Source organism: Cyprinus carpio, chromosome A12 (genome assembly GCF_018340385.1).
Source record: "Cyprinus carpio isolate SPL01 chromosome A12, ASM1834038v1, whole genome shotgun sequence".
NCBI lineage: Eukaryota > Metazoa > Chordata > Actinopteri > Cypriniformes > Cyprinidae > Cyprinus > Cyprinus carpio.
In genome coordinates, this window is record NC_056583.1 from 51,210 (window position 1) to 69,971 (window position 18,762).

At 40.7% G+C, this 18,762-nt stretch overlaps 1 protein-coding gene across 1 annotated transcript; it reads left to right on the forward strand.

The window, feature by feature from the left end:
* The first annotated feature begins 13,461 nt into the window (after nucleotides 1-13,461).
* LOC122146930 (CD276 antigen-like) lies at nucleotides 13,462-14,297 on the forward strand. Its single transcript, XM_042767056.1, has 2 exons — nucleotides 13,462-13,834; nucleotides 13,930-14,297. Exons 1-2 carry the CDS (start codon nucleotides 13,477-13,479, stop codon nucleotides 14,280-14,282), a joined length of 711 nt encoding a protein of 236 aa, XP_042622990.1. The 5' UTR covers nucleotides 13,462-13,476; the 3' UTR covers nucleotides 14,283-14,297.
* The last annotated feature ends 4,465 nt before the right edge of the window (nucleotides 14,298-18,762 follow it).

Here is an 18,762-nt window from a genome sequence, read left to right on the forward strand (position 1 = left end):
TTGGCCCCCCAACTGAGCCTGGTTTCTCCCAAGTTTTTTTTTTTCTCCAGTTCTGTCACAGATGGAGTTTTGGTTCCTTGCCACTGTCGCCTCTGGCATGCTTGGTTGGGGACACACGTCATTTCCAGCAATACTGCTGACTTGATTGCAAATGATTGCACAGATACTATTTAAACTGAACTGAGCGAATGATAACATCACTGATTCAATGATGAACAGCCTTTAAATGAAAAATGAGTGTTTTACTATCGTCATTTTTGCATTATTGACACACTATTTTCCTAATTAATGCTGTAAAGTTGCTTTGACACAATCTGTATTGTTAAAAGCTCTTGGTCCAGCTGAAATTTGTTTATTAATTGCACAGAGCAACCACCCAATAAAGCATTACAATAATCTAAACTTGAGGTCATGAACGCATGAATTAACATTTCTGCATTTGATGAGGTCATGAAAGTTCATAATTTTAGATATATTTTTTAAGATTGGGAAATGTTTTCAAAAGAAAGATTGCTATCAAATAGCACACGTAGGTTTCTAACTGATGATGAGGAATTAACAGAGGGGCCATCAAGTGATTGATAGTGTGTTAGATTGTTACATGCAGAGATTTTTTGGTCCAACAATGAAAACTTTTTTTTTTTAGAATTTAGCAGTAGGAAATTACTAGTCATCCAGTTTTATATCAACTATGCATTTTGTTAGTTTTGCAAATTGGTATGTTCAATCGGCCGCAAAGAAATATAGAGCCGAGTATCATCAGCATAATAGTGAATGCTAACACCATGTTTCTTGATGTTACCCTCCACCGCAGAAACACCTTGTTTCTTGATGTTACCCTCCACTGCACATGCCTCCACTGCTAGTCACCTTTCGATGGAACCTATGCTCACTCTCTCCATCTCGCCTGTCCTCTTTGGTTTCATCCTCACTTCCTTCACTCGCTCAGTTTTCAGCTCTGGACACGAACAGTGCTACTGACACTTTTTGCTCCATTCTGACCTTTTGCTTGGACATCTTTTGCCCACTGTCATCCAGACCAGCAAGCACCACCCCATCTGCCCCCTGGCTGTCCGATGTTCTCCCGTGAACATCGCTCTAAACTCAGGGCTGCAGAGAGGAAATGGCATAAATCAAGAAACTCTACCGACCTCAGTGTGTATCAATCTCTCTCTCTCTCTTCCTTCTCTGCAAATATCTTCACGCTAAAACATCATACTACCACAACAAAAATTAACAACTGTTCTGACTCTCACACACTTTTCAAAACTTTCTCTTCTCTTCTTAGTCCGCCTCCACCTCCTCCTTCATCGACTCTTACAGCCGACGACTTTGATGGTTCTTGTCTTATTTGTGAAGAAAACTGCAATGACTCCACACCGCAGATGGATGACAACTTCACAACGACTAATGCACCACTCTCTCTCTCCTCCTTCTCTCCACTCTTAGAGATGGACGTTTCCAAACTTATCCTGTCCAGTCATTCTACTATTTGTACACTTGATCCTATTCCCACTCACCTCCTTCAAGCGATTTCTTCTTCAGTAATACCTTCACTTACTCACATTATCAGCACCTCTCTTCACTCTGGTACAGTTTCCTCAGCGTTTAAGCAGGCTCGGGGAAGCCCACTGCTTAAGAAACCATCTCTAAATCCAGCACTTTGAGAAAACTACAGACCGGTATCCCTTTTTCCATTCATTGCAAAGACACTTGAGCGAGTTTTGTGTTTCAACCAACTCTCTAGGTTTCTTGTACAGTACAACCTCCTGGACAGCAACCAATCTGGCTTCAAAAAGCAGCCACTCAACTGAGACTGCCCTATTCTCGGTTTACTGAAGCCCTGCGACTGGCAAGAGCAGCTTCCAAATCCTCAGTACTCATCTTGCTGGACCTGTCTGCTGCTTTTGACACAGTTAATCACCAGATTCTACTGTCCACCCTCAGAAAAACATGGGCATTCTCTGGAACCTCACTCCTTGGTTTAAGTCCTACCTCTCAGATAGATCATTCAGGGTGTGTTGGAGGGCTGTGAAGTTTCTAAGTCACAACTTCTTGCTACTGGGGTTCCTCAAGGCTCAGTGCTTGGACCACTTCTCTTCTCCATCTACATGACGTCATTAGGATCTGTCATTCAGAAGCATGGCTTTTCCTATCACTGCTGTGCTGATCACACTCAACTCTAATTCTCATTCCAACCAGATGATCCGACGGTAGCTGCTCGCATTGCAGCCTGTCTGAGTGACATTTCAAGTTCGATGAATTACCATCACTTTCAGCTCAACCTTACTAAGACAGAACTGCTGGCTTTTTCCAGCTAACCCATTGTTTCATCACAACTACTCTATACAGCTGGGTTCCTCAACCATAACTCCTTCCAGGACAGCCAGAAACCTAGGAGTGGTGTAGGAGGTAGTTGTGATGGATCATCAGTTTAGCTTCACAGACCATATTGCTACAACGACCCGGTCCTGCAGATTTGCCTTACACAACATTAGGAAGATTAGACCCTTCCTGTCAGAGCAAGCCACCCAACTTCTTTGTACAAGCCCCTCTTTGTTCTCTCCAGACTGCACTATTGTAATGCTCTCCTGGCAGGCCTTCCTGCAGTACTATCAAGCGTCTACAACTGATCCAGAAGGCAGCAGCGAGAGTTGTTGTCTTCAATGAGCCAAAAAAAAGCTCACGTTACTCCTCTCCTCATCAGGTTACACTGGCTATCAGTAGCCACTCGCATCAAATTCAAGGTACTGATGCTTGCCTACAAGACGACCACTGGCACGGCACTGATATACCTAAACTCACTAGTTCAAACTTATGCGCCCTCCAGAAGCTTGCGTTCTGCAAGTGAACGGCACCTTGTGGTGCCATCCCAAAGAGGTTCAAAATCACTCTCACGGACCTTTTCCTGGACTGTGCTCGGGGTGGAATGACCTCCCAATCTCAATTCGAACATCCGAGTCTTTATTCATTTTTGAAAAAAACATCTAAAGACTCATCTTTTTCACCAATGTAACAATAAAAACTCCATAATTACGGGAAGAAGGAGGCGGGAACCGGCGAACACTCAAATAAAAACTTTAATAACCAAATAAAGATAAAAAGGCACGACAGCCCCTCACGGGCGACTGCCGCACACAAACAAAAACCAAACCACAAAATAAAGCCCAGGCCTGGTCCTCTTTCGTCCTTCACGGTCATCGCTCCTCTTTTGTATCCTCCCGATCTCCTCGGTGGGACTCGAGACCGGTGAGTGGAGCAGGTGTCGCTCATTTCCCAATCACTCTCGCTCCGTTCCCACGGCTCTCGGCCCCGCCCCACTCGTCACATACCCCCATCACCCCTCGCAGGCCGGGGGTACCCACGAGACTGTGCTCTACTCCCCCCCCCTCCTCCCTCCGGGGGGGACCGCTCACGATGACCTGCGGGAACCTGGGGGTAGGACGGACAGACGAGGCGAGAGAAAAGGAGATGGAAGGATGAGGAGCGACGGGAGACGAGAGAGGGGAGAGAGGAGAAAAAAAAAAAAATTCCGGTTCCCAGACACGCTGCTGCTCGGCCCTCCACCAGCTGTGTGAACTCCTCCGCGGTGCCTGGCGGCGGCGCTGGACGGCCCTTGGTGGACGGCACGACACTCCTCCGCCGCCCGGTGGACGGCGACGGCTCCTCCGCTTTCGGGCAGCCGGCAGGAGTCCCCCCGTTCCCTGCTCCTCCTCATACCATGGGATTGGCAGCAGGCTCCGGCCCCCTGGCGAACGGGCGCCGACTCCTCCGCTCCCTCACGGACGGCAGCCGCCCCTCCACAATCGCGGGCGGCTGGCAGCAAGCTCGTCCGTCCCCGGCAACTCACTCGAGCCCACCGCCTCGAGCGTCCACGGCGCCAGACTGCTACGCCCTGCTCGACGGCACCGCGGATTCACCCCAGCGGCAAGGGATCTTCGGCAGCGTGTCCCTCCTTTCTCCCGGGTTTCGGCACCAGTGTAACAATAAAAACTCCATAATAACTGGAAGAAGGAGGCTTACTTTTTCTTGTCTATCCTATTCTTATAAAAAAAAGACGAAGAAAACCAAAATCATGATCTTTCAGAAAAGATCCAGATCCCAGGGAACACAACACACATTCACATTAGGCAATAACCAGATAACACACACATCACACTACATTTCCTGGGTTTGAAAATCACATCCACAGGAAACTTTAATCATGCTGTGAATGAACTGAGAGATAAAGCATGCAGGGCCTTCTACGCCATAAAACACCAATGTCCTATAGAAATCCCTATTAGAATTTGGATGAAAATATTAGAATCAGTAATTGAGCCCATTGCCCTCTATGGCAGTGAGGTGTGGGGTCCACTGACAAATCCAAATCTAGATTTCACCAAATGGGAAAAAACATCCAACTGAGACCCTGCACGCAGAACTCTGTAAAGATATATTACACATGCACCGGTCACACAACAAATAACTCATGCAGGACAGAATTAGGCAAATATCCTCTAATCATAAAGATACAAAAAGGGCAATTAAATTCTGGAAACATCTGAAACTCAGTGACCCCCGATCATATCATTATAAAGCCCTGCAACATCAAGAGAGGAGCAAAGAAAGCAAGCCCCTCCCTCAGCTGACCCAGAGCTTCAGTCCTGATGCTTCACTAACATCTACTGATGCTCTGAATCACAACATTAGAATCAGTCAGATTAATGCACAAATCAAACACAACTACAAACCCAAACACAACAACAGAGTAAAATATCTTTTATTGAATGTACCTAATGGTTAGAGAATTGGACTTGTAACCAGGTCGCAGGTTTGAGTCTCGGTGCTGGCAGGAGTTGTAGGTGGTGGGGAGTGAATGAACAGCGCTCTCTTTCACCCTCAATACCCATGGCTGAAGTGGTATTGAGCAAGGCACTGAACCCCCAGTTGCTCCCTGGGCGCTAGATATATAGCTGCCCACTGCTCCGGGAGTGTGTTCACGGTGTGTACACTTCACACTGCTGTGTGTGTGCACTTGAATGGGTTAAATGCAGAGCACCAATTCCGAGTATGGGTTACCATACTTGGCAAATGTCACGACTTTCACTTTCACTTAGTACAATTTTGGCTCTAAAGAGAGAGTAGAGTATGGCAGAGTATCTGTACACAGTGTCAGATAAGAAACTGAGAAGCACGTTGACCAGATACAGACTCAGCGGACACAAGCTGATGATAGAGACAGGCAGACACAGAAAAACAGAGATTGTGTTCACACTGTGATCTGAATCAGATGGAAACAGAACTGCACTTCCGAACAGAATGCTTCAAATACACAGACATACAGACAGTGTTCTATGATAAAAATACAGCAGAATCAATTTTTTATTTTTTAAGTTGGAATGAGAGTAAAACTGAGGTTATGATGTTTACCCCCTCTGATGTACATGGTACAGGAGATGTAAATCTTGGTGTTCTGGCACCTTATGTTAAGCCATGTGTGAAAAACCTGGGCGTGGTGTTGGATAGTGCCCTAGCGCACATTTATCTGGGTCTAACGTTTAAACATCATTATATGCTTGAACTGTTTTATATCTATTGATTTTATTTTAGGCCAGTCGTGATGATTTGATAAGGCTAAATTGATCAAACATAAGCTCACTGTTTTATATCTATTGATTTTATTTTAGGCCAGTCGTGATGATTTGATAAGGCTAAATTGATCAAACATAAAAAAAAAAAAAAACTCCAAACGTTTTTCTAAATTATCTTAATAATAATAATAAAAAATGAAACAAAATATAATCATTTTTCATTTTGCCATTACATACAAGACTGACCTATTTTAATAGCTGAAACAGTAGTAGCTATAAGCTGTTTTGGGAGAAGGGGAAAAAAAGACGGGCTCGGGTCGGTAATTCTGATAAGCTGTTGGACACGGGCCAGGCTCTATAACGTGCAGCTTAACAAGAAACAACACTGCTGTGTGAAAGGAACTGTTCCGGACAACTTTCTGTAACGTCATACAGTGTGACTTCAGTAATTTACAAATGTGTGGATATAATCTGTGTGTCAGCTGAAGGTTTTAGGTTCAGTCACTGTGTTCCATCAGAGGTGTTCCTTCATTGTCTCAATTTTAAATCCGAGGATGGAAAAACAGTAACCTCATTGATTAAATGAAATCATTATACTTTAAACGGCTATGATTGAATTAATCAAACACGAGCACAGCATGTTTCAAAATAAAAAACGCAGTTAGCAATCACCAAATAGCTCACATATATGCCAATCTACTGATGATGAATATAATGAACATTTTGTGTAATTTATGGTGTCATAACTCATACCTGTAAACTTTCATCATTTCCGCCAGGAAAGTTCTGATGGCATTTTCTTTTTGTATAGTTTATTATTTTATGTGAAGGCTATAATTCTGCTGTATTTTATGTGTATGATATCAAAGAGTGAATGTGCATATTCACTTACATTCACATTTTATGCAGAAAAGTGTTTTAAAATGTTAACTAGCATATTAATAATAATAATAATAATAATAATAATAATAATAATAATCTAAATTTGACATATATAATTGTAAGGAAGCAAAAAAAAAAAAATCTAGGGAGGGGTGTCTACTGTTAAGTAAGTAAGAAAGAAAAAAATCTAGGAAGGGGGGTCAATAAGAAAGAAAAAAATCTAGGAAGTTGGTGATACTGGTTTATTTCGAGTCGTAGGGACTTGTAAGTCATGTCTGAAAGTGAGAAACTTTAGAAAATTGTGGATCAGTGCTGACTCGAAATGTGAACTGTTTTGAATGATTCAGTCCGATTTGGTGAACCGGTTCCACTGTTTCACTAAAAAGAATCAGTTCAAAACCAGACATCACTAATATTAGGCAATAATGTCACTTAGTACACCTGGGAAAAAATACCGAGGTCTGGACCTCTGTGACCTCATAGCTGGGTAAGGGCATGTGTGCATAATCACATCTTGTGATTCTCGTGCATATAAATATGAATATGCGATGCAAATAAGTCATTTATTATAAATGTCTTGTTCACCACTGACGATGCATTGATCAAAGCCACTTTAAAGCGGTCATATGATGCGATTTCAAGTTTTCCTTTCTCTTTGGAGTGTTACAAGCTCTTGGTGAATAAAGAAGATCTGTAAAGTTACAAAGACTAAAGTCTCAAATCCAAAGAGATATTCTTTATCAAAGTTGAGACTCGTCCACGCCCCCCTGAAACACCTCGTTCTAACACGCCCCCACATCTCTACATCACTGTGTGGGAAGATTTGAATAACGCCTCCCAAATGTTCACGCAAAGAAAGAAGGTTTACCTTTTATTCTCTCTGTTGTCGCCGGTGCCATGTTGTGGAGTCGCTGTGTGTGTTTCGTTGTGAAAGCAAAACTACTTTGGTCTTCCAAAAGAGGACACAACTACAAATCAGTGGTTAAGGTTAAGTTATATCCAGAACAGTTCAACCCAAATATTCAGATGTGTGCAGTGCATTTTATTGAGGATGTCAAATCCAAAGAGATATATTCTTTATAAATGCATCTGTGGCACAACGGCTGTTTCTATAAAGTTGGGCAGCTCAAAACTTTGCAAGGACAGTCTGGCGCTTCTGACTCACAGCCTGTAAGTACATTTTTAATATTTAAAGAATTGGCCACTGATGATTCAAACGTGAGTTTTTGAGCAGTGTAGAGTAGCGCTTGTTGTTTGACATTTCTCTGATCAAAAATGCAGACATGGTTTGTTTGCATTTGTGCCTGCACAAATGCCTCATTTGTAATGGGTTTTTATTGGTTTTGTCTCATTGCACCGGGACATGCATCACAGTATGGTGAGGGGGAGTAACATTTCTGTCACATACTTGGGTATTCGGCCAATCACAACACACTGGATAGCAGGGTCACATGACCCCTTTAAGTAGCGATATAGCTTCCAATTAGGACTGTTGTTCGGTTTAGCGTTCGGAGGTTGATGAGATTCACTCCATGGCGATGGATGCGGGGAGAGAGACTGCGTGAAGGCACAGATGAAGAGTGAGGGACAACAGGTCGAAGCCACCAATAAGAAGCGCTCAGAGGACGCCAAAGGATGCGCTGTTCGTGGGCTGCATGGGTCCAATATACACAAGCGAAGACCGTGAATTAGATTTCAGCAGCACAGGTGAGCAGGCAGGTGTGAGTGGCCAGGCAGGGAGGGGGAATCGATGAGGTGCACCAGTGTCACTCTTGGTGGAGTCGATAGACATGAGGATATTTAACTATGTTTGGCGATCCTAAACCAGCGACATATTCCAGCCTGTAATTGTTAGGGACAGGCATAGAGTCATAACATTTAAAAACAAGAAAGAGAGCAGCAGACAGTGTGCCCCAGACAACGGCATCATCTTAATGTGATTTTAACACACCACCAATAAAAGGCAACACATTAAATAATAATAATAATAAAACATCTCTATATAGTGTTGATATGGGGACTAGTACAGTAAGTTTTGTCATGCTAGACTGTGTGCAAACTTCTAAACAATGTGTAATAAATGGAGGCCAGTCAATGCTTAACAGAACTGAGAAAACGTTACTCTTTGTCAGTCTCTTTTTCAACACAAAACCAGCAGCGACATGTTCTCTTCACAGCAAACATACACACTCTTAAAGTGGCAGCACAACATAAAGTAGAACCTCACTCAAAGGTACCATTATCATAACAGCATGTGTGAAGAACCTGATCCTCATGTAGAAACTGCTCCGTGGTTTCATCGTCTCCAGCTTCTCTTTATTCAGATCTGGATTCAGTCATAAAGAGTTTAAATACATAAATACAAAATTTACATGGAGCACCTTTCAAGGTCAGCATCCAGCAGCAGAATAATTATTTAAACTAACACATTTTTAACTCGAGGTAAAATTTCTGCTAATTTCTTGATTTTCTAAAAACATTTGCAGTTTTAGATTATACTCCCTTTACAGATGCTTTTCTTCTTCTTCTTCTTCTTCTTCTTCTTCTTCTTCTTTTTTAAACTGTCATTCATTCTTCATGATGTTTTTCCATTTAATCAGAACAGGATTGGATGAGCTGCAGTTTCATATTTCTTTGTCAGTCACAAGGAAGAGAGCAGCACAGGTTTAAAGATACTGTCTTCACTGCAGCAGATCACTTTCACTTTGAAGATCCAGAGAGATGATCGTAACTTCAGCTGAACATGGACCTGCTTATGTTCATTTTTGTGGCTGTTTTTCCTGTTATTTCTGATGGTATGTACATTGTTTTTCTCTCTTTATTCTGAAGGCAAGACAAATCGTTAATTATGTGTTGTTTAAATCTCTGCAAACTTGCAGTATCAGTTCAAGTTTTGACACATATGACTGAATTTATTTCGCTCATGATCTTAAAAATCCTTTGCTGTAGAGGCTTCTGCTTAAACACTAGTTTTTGCCTACATATGGATTACTTTACAGAATATTTAATAAAAATGTAATTATTTGTACCTGATAGTGAAGAACATCATCATCATGAATCCTTATTCAATCGTGTATAAAATTAATGGTGTTTTATAATTAGTAGATATTAAGAGCACCTTTAGATGAATCTCTCCTGCTTTACTCATTATGTTCAGCATGATTTTGCTTGATGTCTTGAGTTTTCAGCAGTTTTTTAGGCTGAATTACTTGAGATGATGCTGAATATGAGATTTGTACCTACAGCTTTTATTCAGATTTATTTTTTCTCATTTAATATATATGTGTTTCTAATCGTAAAGCAGATTTTGGTGATTTCTGCTCCTTGCAGTTATCATAGTCTGCATAAACTGTAAGTGAAGCTGGTAATACTGGTAATTATTCATTTATTATTTATTTTACACAGTGTATTCTTCCATATATTTGAATAATTTATTTAAGTGAACATGATTTTAACTGAAGGGGAAGCCAGAGTCTGATTTCATTCAAGTTCATTTGCCCAGCACTACCTTTAGAAATGCTTTTTCATTTTTTATAGTGATGTGTTTTTTTTTTAAATTAATCAGAACCAGTTTGTCTGGATTAGTTGCTGTTTCACGGTAAAGTAAAACAGGGTTCAACATATCCAGATGCACCAGAATGATCTCTTATAAAACATCAGTTTGACTTTGACGAGCCAAAGAGATGATAATAATTTATCATAACTTAACATGGACCTGCTTATGTTTATATTTGTTTATAATTCTAATAATATTCAATGGTTTGTACTTTCTTTTTTTCTCTTTAATTTAATCCTGGTGAAAAAGGGACACACAATTAACAAAATTAAAAGGCACAAATATGTATTTCTTTTTGCCCATAAAATTTTAATTAAGAATATTTCTGTGGATGAGCTGGAGCAGAGAGTATCGGAAAAGCAGTGTTTAAATGCTTCCCATGATTCACCTCTTGAAGCTGAAGGTCCAGAGAGAGCAGAGCTGTAGATGTTTAGATATGATTAACTTTGGTTTGGTAACATTCGTGTCAGCTACTGTCATGTTGAGGTGTGTCAGTCTGTGTTGTACTTTGACATTTTAATCAGATCATATTTCCTGGTTATCTGATTTGACCCAGTGTTTACAACCTGTTTTTTTTTTTCTATAACAATAAAAGTGAATGAATTTCTGTCAATGATTCATAAACACTGTTTGCTTGTGAAGTGCAAAAGCAACAAACAGAACTAAGTTTGGTAAATACTCACAGGGATTTGTACATTTGATTTAAACCCCTCTGCTGGGGAGGTTGAGAACAAATTAATGTCCATATGCATGTTGTGAATCTTGTGCGTATAAAATATAAATAATCCACACAGTTATAATAGTGAATGAAACCCATTTGAGATAAAATATGACATCAGTGTAGTCAAGACCAATGTCAGCTCTCCAATAAAGGGCTCCTCCCTGAACCACACACACAAAATATTTGTTCTTATTATAAATTATTTGCATTGATATTTGTATGATATATGACAGATCTGTGCTTTTCCTATATATCTCCTCTGCCTGTCCACATGTCTAAAGTTCAGGTCAAGTGTGTCTCTGCAGGTCAGGTAATGGACCGGAAAGTCTTTACAATCTGTCACGAAAGCTGCCTATTCCACATAAAGGTGGGCCATAAACTGTGACACTACTGGCCTACAGATTAAACACAAATCCAGCACAGACAATATCTGTGTGTACCTTTTAATCCTAATTCTATAAGACCAATTCCCTTCTATCACTGTGTAAATAGCGATATTGCTATTAAACATAATAAAGCTGAAAGTATCTTTGGATCTTGGATGGGTTACTGATGTCATCACCACTGTGAATTTGTTTTGGTTTTTATAGTGTATCAATAATCAAAATCATCAAATCTAAGAGTAGAAGAAGACAGGAATACATAGATATTTCTTTAATAACATTTTATAATTATTCAGCTTTAGACTCTGAAGTTAATCACACCAATAGATCACCATCAACACCTGATCCTAATTTCTCCTGGTGTTTCTTGCTATAACAAAAGTGTCTAATTAATACATAATAAGTTGCTGCGGCCAGAGAAAAGCTAACTTTCAAAATTCAAAGGTCAAGAGCCCAACAAAAGCTAAACACTAATAACCATAATAAGTAAGGTAACAAAAAAATAAAATAAATTTTTTATATATATATTTTTCAATAAATCATCAACATCTAATCCCTTGTTAACCCTCAATAAGAACTATAGTGTAAATGCATTCACTCTGCACTGTCCAGTGCATCACTCAGCTTTGCCACACACATTTTGATAACCGTACCACTAAATAAAATGTGGGTGTAGACTTTCCCTTGTCCTGTATCTGCTCTCTCATTAGCTGTAGGTCTATTATGACTCCTCTCTCTGAACGTTCATTGGCTGTAGGTCTGTGACTCCTCCCAGTAAACTTTCTCTTTCCCTGTATTTGCTCTCTCATTAGCTGTAGGTCTATTATGACTCCTCCCCTTGAACGTTCATTGGCTGTAGGTCTAGGACTCCTCCCAGTGAACTTTCCCTTGCTCTGTATCTGCTCTCTCATTAGCTGTAGGTCTATTATGACTCCTCCCTCTGAACGTTCATTGGCTGTAGGTCTGTGACTCCTCCCAGTAAACTTTCTCTTTCCCCTGTATTTGCTCTCTCATTAGCTGTAGGTCTATTATGACTCCTCCCTCTGAACGTTCATTGGCTGTAGGTCTATAACTCCTCCCAGTGAACTTTCCCTTGCCCTGTATCTGCTCTCTCATTACCTGTAGGTCTATAATGACTCCTCCCTCTTAACGTTCATTGGCTGTAGGTCTGTGACTCCTCCCAGTAAACTTTCTCTTTCCCTATATTTGCTCTCTCATTAGCTGTAGGTCTATTATGACTCCTCCCTCTGAACGTTCATTGGCTGTAGGTCTATAACTCCTCCCAGTGAACTTTCCCTTGCCCTGTATCGTGCTCTCTCATTGGCTGTAGGTCTATAATGACTCCTCCCTCTTTACGTTCATTGGCTGTAGGTTTATGACTCCTCCCAGTGAACTTTCCCTTTCCCTCGGCACCAAGAAGAAACGGCTGAACACTCGGCACATTTGGGAAAAACACTTTGGTGGACACGCGGTTGTGGGGTTGTGATTGGAGTCAGACTCAGTTTGAGTTTCTTTTTTTTTTTGAATTTGTAGTGTATTTAGAGGATGAGAAACTGTATTGGAGGGGGGGATTAATTGGCAAGAAGGGCTTTATATTGAACAGATTCAGTGTTAGATTGAGTCAGGTGATGCCAGAACTGAACAGCTCTTTTTTTTTTATTTCAATGTGTAAGGGGTATAAGCCCAGTTCAGCCCTGCAGGCATTATTACAAGTACTTCTGTTTACCCTTAGGATGTTTTTGGCAAATTCCAATTGTGTTCTTTCTATTAAACTTTTATCCCAATTTTTCAAACTTTATTACTGGTTCCCAAATTTCACTCCCATACAGTAGGATTGGTTTAATGATTGCGTGATATAATTTGATTCATGTTTTAATTGGTAGTTTTAATTGGCCAAACCATGCTTTTACAGACTTCTGCTCCGTAACTGAGCATCTATCTGTTTCCCTGAGACCTGGCCTTCTTCTGGAATCCCATGACTCTGGTTTTGTCCAGGTTTACCGTCAGTGCCCACTCCTCACAGTACTGTTCCAGCAGGGCCAGGCTCTCTCTCTCTCGGCTCCCTCTTCTCCTCTCTCTCTCTCTCTCTCTCACACACACACACACGCACACACACACACACACACACACACATACACACACACACAAATTAGTGACAAGTCCAGAAATTTTAAAGTTAGTGGACCTTGGTGAAATGGGGTGGACATCAGTGCTTACTCTCAAACTAAAGTACATAATTTTATAATAGGCTACATGAGATAAAATAACGATGTAAATGTTGACAGCTAAAAATGTCATTATCGGTTTTTGACTACAAAACCAGCTGTATTTCACTTTTCGCTTTCCCTTGGGGGGAAAACAATGTTTTCAGGGTTGATTGTGCATGGTCCCTCTGGTCCTGTGGTTGCTCCTCTGGGGTCCTCCGTGGTTTTGCCCTGTTCTGTTGATGAACTTTTACCAGTGGAGGATCTGGAGCTGGAATGGAGAAGAGCAGACTCAGAGACTTTAGTTTATCTTTATCAGGACGGTGAGAGTCGAACAGAAGCCCAGCAGCAGGATTATCAGGATAGAGCTCATTTCTTCACTGATCAGATTCAACATGGAAACTTCTCCCTCCGGCTGGACAATCTGAGAGCTGAAGATGAGGGACAGTATAAATGTAAAGTTTACATTCAGCAAGAGTCCGGTGAGACTGTGGTTCAAATAAAAGTTAATGCTGGTGAGTATTGACCACATGAAGTCCTTCCTTCATTTTCACTATGATTTTACAGAAACTGATTACTGAATGTATATTTACACTGTTTGTTCTTTCAGAGCGTTTGAGAGTATCAGGTTCAGATCAGCACATATCTGCGTCTGTGGGTGAAGACGTCACTCTGAGCTGCTCTGTAGACTCTCACATCCCACCTGAAGACTTTGAAGAGGTTTCATGGAAGAAAACAGATGAAGGTATTCAGGTTCTGCTCTACCAAGACAATGAGACACATTCATCAAATGAGCGATACATAGACAGAGTTGAGCTCTTCCCTGCTGAAATCTCCAAAGGAAACTTCTCTCTCAGACTGAAGAGCGTCAGAACTGAGGATAAAGGAGTTTACATGTGTGAGGTGTTTGCTGGAGGACTTTCAGCCAATGCAACTGCAGTATTGGATCAACTGGGTGAGTAACAGGCTGGTCATACTTTGTAAAGTGGAACGTTTCATGGCTGCAGGGTCATGCTGTGTCTAATCAACTAATTTGCCAAAAAGATGGCAGCATCATTTTATTTTTACACAGAGATTGGAAAGTCTGTTGCCTTTAGTAAATCTGTTGCTTTTAGCAATCTATGCATTATATGTCAATAGTATGGTGGCCAAGAGAGCACTCTTGGCCTCCTTACAATAATTTTTTACTTTTTTTTTGGCCAAAGTTTGCATGCCTGTAACTCAAGAATTATTAAATATATCCCAATATCCTTTTAGATTTTGGTTCTTACTTTGGTTCTTTAGATTTTGGTTCAGGGCAGTCGTGGCATAGTGATTAAAGAGTCGGACTTGTAAAGGCACTCATTTCCACCCTCAACACCACGACTGAGATGAGACCCTTGAGCAAGACACCGAACCCCCAACTGCTCCAGTGTGTGTTCACTGTTACGTTCTCAATTAGGTTTCTAGGGGCAAAAGGAAGTAATTTTTAAAAGTAAAGGTTTGAACTGTTCTCAGTCCCAGCACTCAAATACACTATGTAGGGCCCTATGATTTCCGAGATGCGTAAATGCGAACAGAATCGCGGAATCCAGTCATAAAAACGGAATCCACAGTTTTAACGCAGAACGCCACAGAATTTGTCAATCTTTTAATGAATTAATCAAAAGTAGGTCATGACATTTTAATTAAATCGCGATATGGATTAGTATCCGTAAATATTAAGCTGCAAAAGTCGATTTAATATAAATCCTGCATGTTCTGAGTGTCTCTGTTAATGAAGGGCGCAAACGCGAGGTTTCATTTATTACACACATACTGAAGTGTGCGTGACACTCACTGTGATTTCAGTTTCTGTCATCTCAGTAAATGAGGACCTAAAAACATTAACAACATCTCTAGAACTGCTCCGAGAGCAGTTATTTAAGATCACAACTGACAAACATATGGGATAATCGGAGTCAGATACAGAAATATAAATTTTTTGACGTCACTAAAGGGAAATAACCTGATTTATTAATAAAGTCATGTAAAAGCAGATTACTTGTGTTGTCAGCTTACCGGTGTGCATGTTACCGTCTGCAGCGGGGAGTGCCAATAGGGATATTACTTGCACTCTAAAGGGAGTAGAGAGCACTTAGGAACATAGCAGTGTCTCGGTTTCAAATGACCTTGCAGTCATTGAGCCCAAATTCAAGACACAAGGCGCTGACCGACAGCGCTTGTAAGTCACCCACACGCTTAACTGACGCCAAGCAAGGAGAATGGCCGTTTTAAGCGATAAGGGCTGCAAATCAGCCGGTCAAATCCTTGGTCAAAAAACCAATCCTCGGGGGAAATATGCGTTAGAATTTTCTTGACCGTCATCATCTTGAATGACCGGCACATAAGCGAGCTGTTCAGATGTCTGAGATCTAGAATGGGTCTGAGCCCGCCGTCTTTCTTTGGGACGAGGAAATAGCGACTGAAAAAGCCTGACTGGCTGTTCGCTGGGGCACTATTTTCACAGCACCTTTTGCAAGCAGTGCTTGCACCTCCTGCCAGAGAACAATAGCTTCATTGTCCGGGACAGAAGTTTGAACAACGCCTCTGAAGCGGGGCGGTCTGCGAGCGAACTGCAGCGAGTAGCCTCATCGAATTGTTTCTAAAACCCATCTCGAGATTTCCGGAATGGCTGCCCAAGCCGTATAATGGGAGGCGAGAGGTTTTATTTGTCGAACGAGAGCTCGCCTTGAGAAAGCGGGGAGTCTACATTCGTATACGTGATTGAGAGAGGATGAGGAATTTTGCTCTTTAAAGCATGTGGGTCCGCTATCACAGCGGTAAAATATTCAGGCACGCGCTGCACTTGCAGGACATGACCCGCTGAAAATGAAACTCCGTCTCTCAGAGGTGTTCAAAGGGGTGAGGAGTGAAGGCGAGCTGTTTTTGGGGGCGTTCCCGGCTGAGGCAAGAATGGGGGCCCCTTCTTTTCCTCTCTAGTGCCTCAGGATGGCTTCGGCGGCTCAGGGTCCAGCACAACTCGTGGGCGGGGACCTTGACGCTTCGGGAAGGGGAACCGTTTTTGCTGGCCTGGATTGCTGTTTCAGACCAGGCTCCGTCTTCCGCTGAGTCTGATGCTGCGCTGGCTTTGCAGGCTGAGCAGCGACGCTCTTCAGGCAGCCCACAGCCGTGGTGGCCAGGGCGTTTAGGGAGGAAGTGACGCAGCACCTGCGATGTCACCAAGGGCAGATGGGTGGGCACAGATGTGAGGCGATTGCTTCCTCCAGGGGGGGAAGTTTCTTCTTCTATGGCTTCTTTCTTGCAGAAGAGTCAGCGAAGAGATGATCCTCATCGCTGAATGAGAATAATCTGATGAATGGCGCTACAGGCTATATATATATATATATATATATACAGCTTATATAGCGGTCGGCTCCGCCCCTTTTGGCGGGTTGAAGCGCCATTGGAAAAAATTAGTTTTCCCATACATAGCGAGAGTGGAACGTTTGAAAGGGAAACAAATTTTTCTGAGAAAAAAAAAGGCTACTTTAAGTCAAATATAAATAAAAAAATAAATTAGGTTTGTTTTATGCATTCAAGTAATTAGACATGCTAAAACACAGAATTCGGTGAGAAAAAATAAAACATTTCATAGGGCCCTAAACAAGTCATTTTTGTAAAACTTTTAATAAACTGATGTGAAAATGTATATGTTTCATGATTAATTAATTAGATATGCTTTTTGCTTAATACAATTGAATTTAACTTAAAAGTAGTCGAGAAACTTAGACTCCAGAAAAAAAAAAAATTAGGAAAAAATAAAACTGATTTCATAGGGCCCTAACTATGTAAGATCCCAGTAAATTTATTTACAATAAACAAAATGAAATATACAGTGCAAAAAGATCCAAGCAAACAATTACAACATAAGAGAAGCATCTCTTCAGGAATGGGTAAAGCGGAAACAATAAATAAATAAATAAATACTACCTGAAAGCAGAGGTGGAAAGTAACGAATTACATTCACTCATGTTACTGTAATTGAGTAGCTTTTTTTGTATACTTGTACTTTAAGTAATTTTTCAAATCTGTAATTTTATTATTTTACTTAAGTATATTTTGTTTGAAGTATTGTTCTTCGCTACATTTTAAAAACACATTAATTACTGAGTAAAAAAAAAAAAATCGCTTCCTGGAAACTATTGAAGAAAAATAATGGTCAGGAGAGCAAAACTGGCACTAAAATCACAAGAAAGATGCAGACGGACAGAAAGGCGTCATGGTGCAGATCCAGCTGAAAACAAAACCCTGTAGTATTCTGCTGAAGTTGAGCTCGAAGGAAATGAACTGAACCCCATGGCCATATTAATGCTCTATATGCAGTGTAGCCTAAACTGTGTTTGCCTGGGGAGACCAAACTAACAGTTTATAAAATCTCAACATCAACCCTTCGCAAGCATGTAGAGGTAAGGTTAATACTTGCATTGTTTGCATTGGTGGTTAAAATGAAGCTTTGACTAATTTGAGCAAAACCTTTTGCTAAATTAGCCAAAAAGACAGTGGTGCAGGGTGTGTGTGGTCTGTGATAATATCGTAATTATTGTTTTAACGATGTACAATTTGACATTATCAGTATTTTGCCAAAAACCAAACAAAACACTCCTACAGAGTGCCATGAAGTCTAGTAGATAAACTTAGACTAGTGCACGTGCGCATTTAGAGTGCGTTCTTTCACTGCGTGATTCAGTCTGTTTAAAATGCAATCACACTGATCACAAAAATTGAAGAAAAAAGTGCAGAAAATGTATATATTTATATAATTTCATATAGTAAATCAGTACAACACGAAGAGTGGGTTTTTTCTTCGTCAAAAATCAGCATGAATTATATACATACACACACAAACACACACACATATATATATGTGTACTTTGTCGTGATCATGAAGACCTTGATGAGTTTGTGCAGATGTGTTTGATCAGGGTTGGAGCTAAACTCTGCAGGAAAGTGGATCTCGAGGTTCAGAGTTGAGGACCCCTGGTATAAATTATACAAGCAGCTTCCCAACTGTGTTCCTGGAAACCTCTGGTTGAGTTCACATGGAGTGACCCCGCAATTATAATTATAATTTTTTTGTTTTAGTTTATTTGTAAAGCACATTTCACAGTACATGTTGTTCCAAAGCGTCTTGAGAAGTAAAAGTACCTTACAATCTCTAGTAAATAATTAAAAAAGCCGTTATTGAATCCATTCTTTTCCTTTCATTTATTTCCATAACTGCATGAAAAATAGAGTGGAATCTTTAACAATAATTATTGATTCAGTATATCAAGACATTTATAATTGATTAGACATTCAGTTAAAAAGAAGAAAAGAGCAGTGACATGTTATTACCTGAAGCAAAATGTGAAGAAACAGCAAGGTTATTCTTCAGGTTTATTAAATAGATGATGTGAACATTTGACAAAACATCACAACATCA

What these genes read in the sequence shown, in the direction of transcription:
- LOC122146930 (XM_042767056.1), top strand. Translation starts at nt 13,477, where the DNA reads ATGTTTTCAGGGTTGATTGTGCATGGTCCCTCTGGTCCTGTGGTTGCT. An exon ending in TCAAATAAAAGTTAATGCTG is followed by an intron (nt 13,835 to 13,929) that starts GTGAGTATTGAC and finishes TTGTTCTTTCAG; the next exon opens with AGCGTTTGAGAGTATCAGGT.